Below are 10508 nucleotides of genomic sequence, written 5' to 3'. Positions count from 1 at the left end.
CCAAAAGTGAAAATGCTGCCCCCTATCCCAAAAAGGATAATCTGTTTGTAAACAATTGTTGGAAAAATTACTTGCGTCATGCACAAAGTAGATGTCCTAATCAACTTGCCAAAACTATAGTTTGTTAACAAGAAATTTGTGGAGTGGTTGAAAAACGAGTTTTAAGGACTCCAACCTAAGTTTATGTAAACTTCCGGCTTCAACTGTAACGTAGCATATGTCGTATATTTGAAGATACAGTACATTCAGGGCAAAAGGAAAAACGGACTATGCCGGAGCTTAAAAAACACAAACTACAAACGTCTTTAAGAATAGTTCTTTATGTATTTCTCACGTGAAACGAATGACCATCATACCACACAAATATAAGCAAGTACTGTTGTAACAGTCAGAGACAACAAACTCTGGAAATTAGTACACAACATAAAATACAGATACCTGTATATAACTATAAATTATTGCTTGATTGCTACTTCGTGTTCTGGATAACTACAGTACTAGACATAATATTCAGATTTCAACAGAACAGTATACAACAGTAACGGACAGTATTGACCGTTTTGTTTTGTAGGCGTTCCAAAAAAAACAAGATTGAGTCCATTTTTAACACGACACAATAAGAATTGATTTGATCGAGCATTTCAGAACTTTTTATTTATTTTTTTATCTTTACATCAACATAAAATTAGAAGCCAACATTTTTTTTAGCTGCATACTGGAACTGGTGTCGGCAACAAAATCACTATAAATGTTTCTCATTTCGCCTGTGACCCAAAATGCTCCCAGTTTCAGAGACAGCAGTCAGTAGAAAACATCAGATCAGCCTCGTCAACATAATCATTATCTTAGTCATCAATCAGCAATATTATCATCAGTCAGCACAACTAGAAAGATTCTGTGCCATTGCATTGTGTTTCAACACTCGCTGGCTGCTTGGTTTTTAGAAGTCACCTCTGAAAGGACAAAGCTTGCACTTTAAATTATGTTCCAGGGACAAACACTAACAAAAACACACATTTGTTCTGTGGTTGCAACCAACCATCATCTCAAAAGACACATTTTCCTGTTCTTCCTACCACACCTATTCAGTAGTACACTCCTGCACATATATCCAAAGGCCTCCGAGCCTTCAAAACCCCAGTAGCAAGAGATGTTGAGTGTTAAACTCACGCTGCTCTGCTAGTGAGAAGGCTACCCAGGTGTTCATCTTGAAAAACAGAAGATTAAAAAAATAACAAAAGAAATACAGAACATTATCTCTAGCAAGACTGCCTCTACAATGAGAAGAAAAAAGACTGCCTCTACAGTGAGAAGAAAAAAAGACTGCCTTTACAGTGAGAAGAAAAAAGACTGCCTTTACAGTGAGAAGAAAAAAAGACTGCCTTTACAGCGAGAAGAAAAAAGACTGCCGTTACAGCGAGAAGAAAAAAGACTGCCTTTACAGTGAGAAGAAAAAAAGACTGCCTTTACAGTGAGAAAAAAAGAGACTGCCTCTACAGTGAGAAGAAAAAAGACCCGCCTTTACAGTGAGAAGAAAAAAGACTGCCTTTACAGTGAGAAGAAAAAAGACTGCCTTTACAGTGAGAAGGAAAAAAGACTGCCTCTACAGCGAGAAGAAAAAAAGACTGCCTTTACAGTGAGAAGAAAAAAGACTGCCTTTACAGTGAGAAGAAAAAAGACTGCCTTTACAGTGAGAAGAAAAAAGACTTCCTTTACAGTGAGAAGAAAAAAGACTGCCTTTACAGTGAGAAGAAAAAAAGACTGCCTTTACAGTGAGAAAAAAAGAGACTGCCTTTACAGTGAGAAGAAAAAAGACTGCCTTTACAGTGAGAAGAAAAAAGACTGACAATAAAGTGCTCGCATGCAGACAGACCAATAACAGACACATTACATTATAGTTGACATGCTTGTTGTTATTCAAAGTGCATGGTCAGGAGAAACATCTATCATTCTGGTAAAAGTTACTCTTAAATTTACTCCTGAGATATTTAGGATAGGATTCAAATGAATGACTAAAAGCACAGTAAATTAATTAATTATTAATTTGATTTGAGAGTTGGAAAGAACTTGCTGTGAGCAAAGTAACAACTGTTAATGCAGCAGTATTCCAAATTAGAGTAATTTGCTCTAGGGGCGCTGTACTACTATGGCTGACCCTGTAAAACACATTTCATGTGACAATAAAACTCATTTTTAATAACTTAAAAAAAAAAAACTTTCTCTTGAGTTTCTTGAGTTTCCAAAGGTTTGTGCTGTGACTGCAAGGTGAGATGAAGGCTTTGGTTGATATCTCCAGAGGCTGGGTGGCAAATGAAACTTTTTCAATTACTCACCAACGCTTAATGTCAATCATTAAAACCTAATGGACTATTTCCACCTAATGACTATTGAGCTATTTACAGCAAGAACTAGGAAGCAGTCTTACATTTTAAGAGCTGACAGAGGAAAATCAGGACATTCCTTTAGTATAGCTCCAGAGATTGAGAGATTGAGAGATTTTCAGTGTAAAACAAGCCATATAGGTCTGAGAAGAAGAAAGCTGTGTTGATATCATAAAAAGACCCCAAAACATTACCGGAAAGATGGAATAAAAATAAAGGCCCTCTGAAAATGTCAACACTCCTGTCGGAGATTAGTCTTAGCCTTTACTTCTACTCTAAAGCTCAACTCTTAGTTTTTGCTTCTACTCTAGAGCCCAACTCGTAGCTTTTACTTCTACTCTAAAGCCCAACTCTTAGCCTTTACTTCAACTCTAAAGCTCAACTCTTAGTTTTTACTTCTACTCTAAAGCCCAACTCTTAGCCTTTACTTCAACTCTAAAGCTCAACTCTTAGCTTTTACTTCAACTCTAAAGCCCATCTCTTAGCCTTTACTTCAACTCTAAAGCTCAACTCTTAGCTTTTACTTCTACTCTAAAGCCCAACTCTTAGGCTTTACTTCTACTCTAAAGCCCAACTCTTAGGCTTTACTTCTATCCTAAAGCCCAACTTGTAGCTTTTACTTCTACACTAAAGCCCAACTCGTAGGCTTTACTTGTATCCTAAAGCCCAACTCTTAGGCTTTACTTCTACTCTAAAGCCCAGCTCTTAGGCTTTACTTCTATCCTAAAGCCCAACTTGTAGCTTTTACTTCTACACTAAAGCCCAACTCGTAGGCTTTACTTGTATCCTAAAGCCCAACTCTTAGGCTTTACTTGTATCCTAAAGCCCAACTCTTAGCCTTTACTTGTATCCTAAAGCCCAACTCTTAGGCTTTTACTCACACTGTAAAGGTCTCATTCACTCTGTCTTTTTACTCACCCAGCCAGCCAGCCTCTCCCCTCTCACCTGACACTATAAAACTAGAGATATGCGTGTCGTCAAAAGCTTCATTCCATTTCCCTGTCATCTTGACCAGTATAAAATGCCTCAGCTCCCGACTATGTTAGTAAGCATGCAAAAAAACAATTATTTGTGGTATCAAATACATGTTAAGAAGAATGCACACCTACTTCAGCAACACTTCAATAGACACCTCTCTGATTAAAAGGACATAAGCAGACCCCTCCCCAAAAATGAAATAAAATGCAAACACCACCACAACTTTGATGTTACCACATGGCCACTTGTTGCTAATTAGTGTGACCTTCATAGGTTCCTTTGCTTAAAATAACAGTTTAGTGTTTGAGTCTCTGTAGGAGTATGTTCTTATATATACATGAAGACAAGAAGAGGAATACCAGACAACCAATCCTCATTCTGTGTTAGCAGAAACAACCAATCAGCTGATATCATAATTAGCAGAAGAAGAACAGACAAACAATCAGAAGAACAAATGTATATAAAAAAAAAGTGTGAAAAACTCAAAACCTCATTAGAGGTATAGCATGTCCCCGAAAGACCACTGCGTGACACAACTAACCAGTCACAGTAAGCAGGAAGGAAATAAGTACTACTACAGAATAACTACAACAGATGAGAGCTGAGTGTATAATCTATGACAGGGGGCCTGCTTTAGGAGGACAAGTTGTTACATTACTGCCCCTGGCTGATCCTAGGTCAGGGGTCAAGAGTTAGGCACCCTCACCCCTCCCTCCCTTTCCTTTGAGTGTGATGAGTGTGTGTAAATCTCATCCATCCTCCATCATCCATACAGGCCAGGCCGCCTCATCCCATCCAATAGCCATGCTCCCTCCACAAACACCACCAACTGTCTGCTGTTTGTGTGTTTTGGGTTGAACTGAAATGAGGGGCGTTGTCTTGCTGTGCGACTCCTGAGACAGAGAAGACAGGGCTTGGTGCGTGTGTGTGTTGGGGTCGTAGGAGTGGGGTCCGTAACGGGCGTCCTAGTTCAGGACTTGCGACGGGCCGTCGGGGCGCCGGGTTTGGACGATCTGCTGTTTCTGCTTGGGCCGCGCTTCGTCGTTGTCATCCTCTGCATCGCTGTCGCACACATGCACCACAACGCTGGGGGTTGACTCAGTGCCCGCATGCAGTTCATACTTCTCCCCTAAAGAAGGAGAGGGTAGGCAGGGATGGAATGAGAGAGACAGCGAAGGATAGAGAAAGAGAGAGAGAAAAGGGGTAAAGGGGTTGAGAAAGAGAAGAGAGAAAAGGGGTAGAAAGGGGTTGAGAAAGAGAAGAGAGAAAAGGGGTAGAAAGGGGTTGAGAAAGAGAAGAGTGTGAGAAAGAGAAGAGAGAAAAGGGGTAGAAAGGGGTTGAGAAAGAGAAGAGAGAAAAGGGGTTGAGAAAGAGAAGAGAGCGTGAGAAAGAGAGAGAGAAAAGGGGTAGAAAGGGGTTGAGAAAGAGAAGAGAGAAAAGGGGTAAAGGGGTTGAGAAAGAGAGAGAGAAAAGGGGTAAAGGGGTTGAGAAAGAGAAGAGTGAAAAGGGGTAAAGGGGTTGAGAAAGAGAAGAGTGAAAAGGGGTAAAGGGGTTGAGAAAGAGAAGAGTGAAAAGGGGTAAAGGGGTTGAGAAAGAGAAGAGTGTGAGAAAGAGAGAGAGAAAAGGGGTAGAAAGGGGTTGAGAAAGAGAAGAGTGTGAGAAAGAGAGAGAGAAAAGGGGTAGAAAGGGGTTGAGAAAGAGAAGAGTGTGAGAAAGAGAGAGAGAAAAGGGGTAGAAAGGGGTTGAGAAAGAGAAAGAGAAAAGGGGTAGAAAGGGGTTGAGAAAGAGAAGAGAGAAAAGGGGTAGAAAGGGGTTGAGAAAGAGAAGTGTGAGAAAGAGAGAGAGAAAACGGGTAGAAAGGGGTTGAGAAAGAGAAGAGAGAAAAAGGGAAAGGGGTTGAGAAAGAGAAGAGAGCGTGAGAAAGAGAGAGAGAAAAGGGGAAAGGGGTTGAGAAAGAGAAGAGAGAAAAGGGGAAAGGGGTTGAGAAAGAGAAGAGAGAAAAGGGGTAGAAAGGGGTTGAGAAAGAGAAGAGAGAAAAGGGGTAAAGGGGTTGAGAAAGAGAGAGAGAAAAGGGGTAGAAAGGGGTTGAGAAAGAGAGAGAGAAAATGGGTAGAAAGGGGTTGAGAAAGAGAAGAGTGTGAGAAAGAGAGAGAGAAAAGGGGTAGAAAGGGGTTGAGAAAGAGAAGAGAGAAAAGGGGTAGAAAGGGGTTGAGAAAGAGAAGAGAGAAAAGGGGTAGAAAGGGGTTGAGAAAGAGAAGAGTGTGAGAAAGAGAGAGAGAAAAGGGGTAGAAAGGGGTTGAGAAAGAGAAGAGAGAAAATGGGTAGAAAGGGGTTGAGAAAGAGAAGAGAGAAAAGGGGTAGAAAGGGGTTGAGAAAGAGAAGAGTGTGAGAAAGAGAGAGAGAAAAGGGGTAGAAAGGGGTTGAGAAAGAGAAGAGAGAAAAGGGGTAGAAAGGGGTTGAGAAAGAGAAGAGAGAAAAGGGGTAGAAAGGGGTTGAGAAAGAGAAGTGTGAGAAAGAGAGAGAGAAAACGGGTAGAAAGGGGTTGAGAAAGAGAAGAGAGAAAAGGGGAAAGGGGTTGAGAAAGAGAAGAGAGCGTGAGAAAGAGAGAGAGAAAAGGGGAAAGGGGTTGAGAAAGAGAAGAGAGAAAAGGGGAAAGGGGTTGAGAAAGAGAAGAGAGAAAAGGGGTAGAAAGGGGTTGAGAAAGAGAAGAGAGAAAAGGGGTAAAGGGGTTGAGAAAGAGAGAGAGAAAAGGGGTAGAAAGGGGTTGAGAAAGAGAGAGAGAAAATGGGTAGAAAGGGGTTGAGAAAGAGAAGTGTGAGAAAGAGAGAGAGAAAAGGGGTAGAAAGGGGTTGAGAAAGAGAAGAGAGAAAAGGGGTAGAAAGGGGTTGAGAAAGAGAAGAGAGAAAAGGGGTAGAAAGGGGTTGAGAAAGAGAAGAGTGTGAGAAAGAGAGAGAGAAAAGGGGTAGAAAGGGGTTGAGAAAGAGAAGAGAGAAAATGGGTAGAAAGGGGTTGAGAAAGAGAAGAGAGAAAAGGGGTAGAAAGGGGTTGAGAAAGAGAAGAGAGTGTGAGAAAGAGAGAGAGAAAAGGGGTAAAGGGGTTGAGAAAGAGAGAGAGAAAAGGGGTAGAAAGGGGTTGAGAAAGAGAAAAGGGGTAGAAAGGGGTTGAGAAAGAGGAGAGAAAAGGGGTAGAAAGGGGTTGAGAAAGAGAGAGAGAATAGGGGTAGAAATGGGTTGATAAAGAGAAGAGTGTGAGAAAGAGAGAGAGAAAAGGGGTAGAAAGGGGTTGAGAAAGAGAAGAGAGAAAAGGGGTAGAAAGGGGTTGATAAAGAGAGAGAGAATAGGGGTAGAAAGGGGTTGAGAAAGAGAAGAGAGCGTGAGAAAGAGAGAGAGAAAAGGGGAAAGGGGTTGAGAAAGAGAGAGAGAAAAGGGGTAGAAAGGGGTTGAGAAAGAGAAGAGAGAAAAGGGGTAGAAAGGGGTTGAGAAAGAGAGAGAGAAAAGGGGTAAAGGGGTTGAGAAAGAGAAGAGAGTGTGAGAAAGAGAGAGAGAAAAGGGGTAAAGGGGTTGAGAAAGAGAAGAGAGAAAGAAAAACCGACAAAGACTTTAATACACCAGACTTGATTTGCCTTTAGAATGCCACACATCCATCAACAGCCCTACATCATCATTCCATGGCCAATGAAAGTCTGATCTACAATTGAAGCAGATTGAACAGACTGCAGTACAGATCCAAGCTTATGGTACCAGAGGTAGAGGAGCCTGTAAATAAGCCCAACAGTCATAAAAAAAACAACGCTAACCGCTAAGCCGCAGGATCAGAAAATCAAATGAAATCACGTTTGAATGGTTGCATACACATATTTAGCAGATGTTATTGCAGGTGTAGCGAAATGCTTGTATAACATGGCTCCTCTAGAACTATGAACTGAGTGTTAGCCTAGCACTTGTTGAAAGAGGGAACCTCCCCTGCGATGGCTGACGTTATCAGCTGGAATAACACTGGCTGGCTGGCTGCAGCCTAATGAAATGTACTGCAGGCTAGGATAGGATCACACTGGCTCTTGTTGCTATCGTGTGCCCAACTACTACAATAGGGGAGGAGACAGAATACACACATATATATAGATATATAGAGTTGAAGTCAGAAGTTTACATACACATAGGTTGGAGTCATTAAAACGTGTTTTTCAACCACTCCAGATATGTCTTGTTAAAACCTCTTGGTGACAGGAGGCAGTATTTTCACATCCGGATGAAAAGCATGCCCAAATTCAACTGCCTGCTACTCATCCCCAGAAGATAAGATATGCATATTATTAGTAGATTTAGATAGAAAACACTCAGATTCTAAAACTGTTTGAATCATGACTGTGAGTATAACATAACTTATTTAGCAGGCGAAACCCCGAGGACAAACCATTCAGATTTGTTTTTTTTAGGTCACTCTCTTTTCAATGGGTTTTCATTGGGAATCCGGATTTCTAAGGGACCTTCTTGCAGTTCCTATCGCTTCCAATGGATGTCATCAGTCTTTAGAAATTGGTTAAGGTTTTTCCTTTGTGTAATGAAGAAGTAGCCCTGTTCAGAACGAGGGTCACTTGTAGTGTACTGTTAGATAGAGGCGCGTGACCAGAAAGCTAGCTACAGTTTGTTTTCCTCCTGTATTGAACACAGATAATCCCATCTTCAATTTTATTGATTATTTACGTTACAAAATACCTAAAGTTGTATGACAAAAGTAGTTTGAAATGTTTTGGCAAAGTTTACAGGTAACTTTTGATATATTTTGTAAGTCACGTTGCGCAGGTTGGAACCGGTGTCTTTCTGGATCAAACGTGCCAAATAAATGGACATTTTGGATATATATCAACGGAATTAATCGAACAAAAGGACCATTTGTGATGTTTATGGGACATATTGGAGTGCCAACAAAAGAAGCTCGTCAAAGGTAAGGCATTAATTATATTTTTATTTCTGCGTTTTGTGTCGCGCCTGCAGGGTTGAAATATGTTTTTCTCTCTTTGTCTCAGGTGCTATCCTCAGATAATAGCATCGTTTGCTTTCGCCGAAAAGCCTTTTTGAAATCTGACATGTTGGCTGGATTCCCAACAAGTGTAGCTTTAATTTGGTATCTTACATGTGAGATTTCATGAAGGTTTGATTTTTATAGTAATTTATTTGAATTTGGCGCTCTGCATTTTCACTGCCTTTTGGCCAGTTGGGAGGCTAACGTCCCACATATCCCAGAGAGGTTTAACAAACTATAGTTTTGGCAAGTCGATTAGGACATCTATCTACACTTTGTGCATGACACAACTCATTTTTCCAACAGTTTTTCACAGAGAGATTATTTCACTTATAATTCACTGCATCACTGTACAAACAATAGTATGCAAGTATAAACACCATGGGACCACGCAGCGTCATACCGCTCAGGAAGGAGACGCTTTCTGTCTCCTAGAGATGAGCGTACTTTGGTGCGAAAAGTGCAAGTCAATCCCAGAACAACAGCAAAGGACCTAGTGAGGATGCTGGAGGAAACAGGTACAAAAGTATCTATATCCACAGTAAAACGAGTCCTATATCGACATAACCTGAAAGGCTGCTAAGCAAGGAAGAAGCCACTGCTCCAAAACCGCCATAACAATGCCAGAGTACGGTTTGCAACTGCACATGGGGACAAAGATGGTACTTTTTGGAGAAATGTCACCTGGTCTGATGAAACAAAAATAGAACTGTTTGGCCATAATGACCATCGTTATGTTTGGAGGAAAAAGGGGGATGCTTGCAAGCCGAAGAACACCATCCCAACCGTGAAGCACGGGGCTGGCAGCATCATGTTGTGGGGGTCCTTTGCTGCAGGAGGGACTGGTGCATTTCACAAAACAGATGGCTTCATGAGGAAGGAAAATTACGTGGATATATTGAAGCAACATCTCAAGACATCAGTCAGGAAGTTAAATATTGGTTGCAAATAGGTCTTCCAAATGGAGAATGTTGTAGCAAAATGGCTTAAGGACAACAAAGTCAAGGTATTGGCGTGGCCATCACAAAGCCCTGACCTCAATCCTATAGAAGATTTGTGAGCAGAACTGAAAAAGTGTGTGCGAGCAAGGAGGCCTACAAACCTGACTCAGTTACACCAGCTTTGTCAGGAGGAATGGGCAAAAATGAACCCAAATTATTGTGGGAAGTTTGTGGAAGGCTACCCGAAACGTTTGACCCAAGTTAAACAATTTAAAGGCAATATTACCAAATACTAATTGAATGTATGTAAACGTCTGACCCACTGGGAATGTGATGAAAGAAATAAAAGCTGAAATAAATAATTATCTCATTCTCTCTTTTATTTGTTACATGCTTCATAAACAACAGGTGTAGATGAACAGGGAAATGCTTACTTATGGGCTCTTCCCAACAAACAACTGTATATATATATATTACCATTCAAAAGTTTGAGGTCACTTAGAAATGTCCTTGTTTTTGAAAGAAAAGCACATTTTTTGTCCATTAAATAACATAAAATTGATCAGAAATACAGTGTAGACATTGTTAATGTTGTAAATGACCATTGTAGCTGGAAACATCATATTTTTTATGGAATATTTAGATAGGCATACAGATCTACATAGCATCCCAGAGCATCCACTGTTGACGTTGAGACTGGTGTTTTGCGGGTACTATTTAATAAAGCTGCCAGTTGAGGACACTCCAATGTACTTGTCCTCTTGCTCAGTTGTGCCCCGGGGACTCCCACTCCTCTTTCTATTCTGGTTAGAGCCAAATTGCACTGTTCTGTGAGGGAGTATTACACAGTTTTGTACGAGATCTTCAGTTTCTGGCAATTTCTCACATGGAATAGCCTTCATTTCTCTGAACAAGAATAGACTGACAAGTTTCAGAAGAAAGTACTTTGTTTATGGCCATTTTGAGCCTGTAATCGAACCTACAAATGCTGATGCTCCAGATAATCAAGTAGTCTAAAGAAGGCCAGTTTTATTGCTTCTTTAATTAGCCCAACAGTGTTCAGCTGTGCTAAAATCATTGCAAAAGGGTTTTCTAATGATTAATTAGCCTTTTAAAATGATAAACTTGGATTAGCTAACACAACGTGCGATTGGAACACAGGAGTGATGGTTGCTGATAATGGGCC

The 10508-nt window shown here is 40.8% G+C and overlaps 1 protein-coding gene across 2 annotated transcripts in view; it reads right to left on the bottom strand.

Moving 5' to 3' along the window:
* Nucleotides 1-302: 302 nt before the first annotated feature.
* Nucleotides 303-10508, bottom strand: part of LOC115146435 (calcipressin-3) — a 107844-nt gene continuing 97638 nt past the window's right edge. For both annotated transcript variants that reach the window (XM_029688503.2, XM_065004337.1), the window contains one exon: nucleotides 303-4488. In XM_029688503.2, coding sequence (XP_029544363.1) covers nucleotides 4325-4488 — 164 coding nt within the window. In that variant the 3' untranslated portion in view covers nucleotides 303-4324. The remainder of the gene's footprint in view (nucleotides 4489-10508) is intronic.

The sequence above is a fragment of the Oncorhynchus nerka genome, linkage group LG18 (assembly GCF_034236695.1).
Source record: "Oncorhynchus nerka isolate Pitt River linkage group LG18, Oner_Uvic_2.0, whole genome shotgun sequence".
In the NCBI taxonomy this organism is placed as follows: domain Eukaryota; kingdom Metazoa; phylum Chordata; class Actinopteri; order Salmoniformes; family Salmonidae; genus Oncorhynchus; species Oncorhynchus nerka.
Note: the sequence above shows the minus strand (reverse complement) of the source record. Positions and strands in the feature narration are given on the sequence as shown.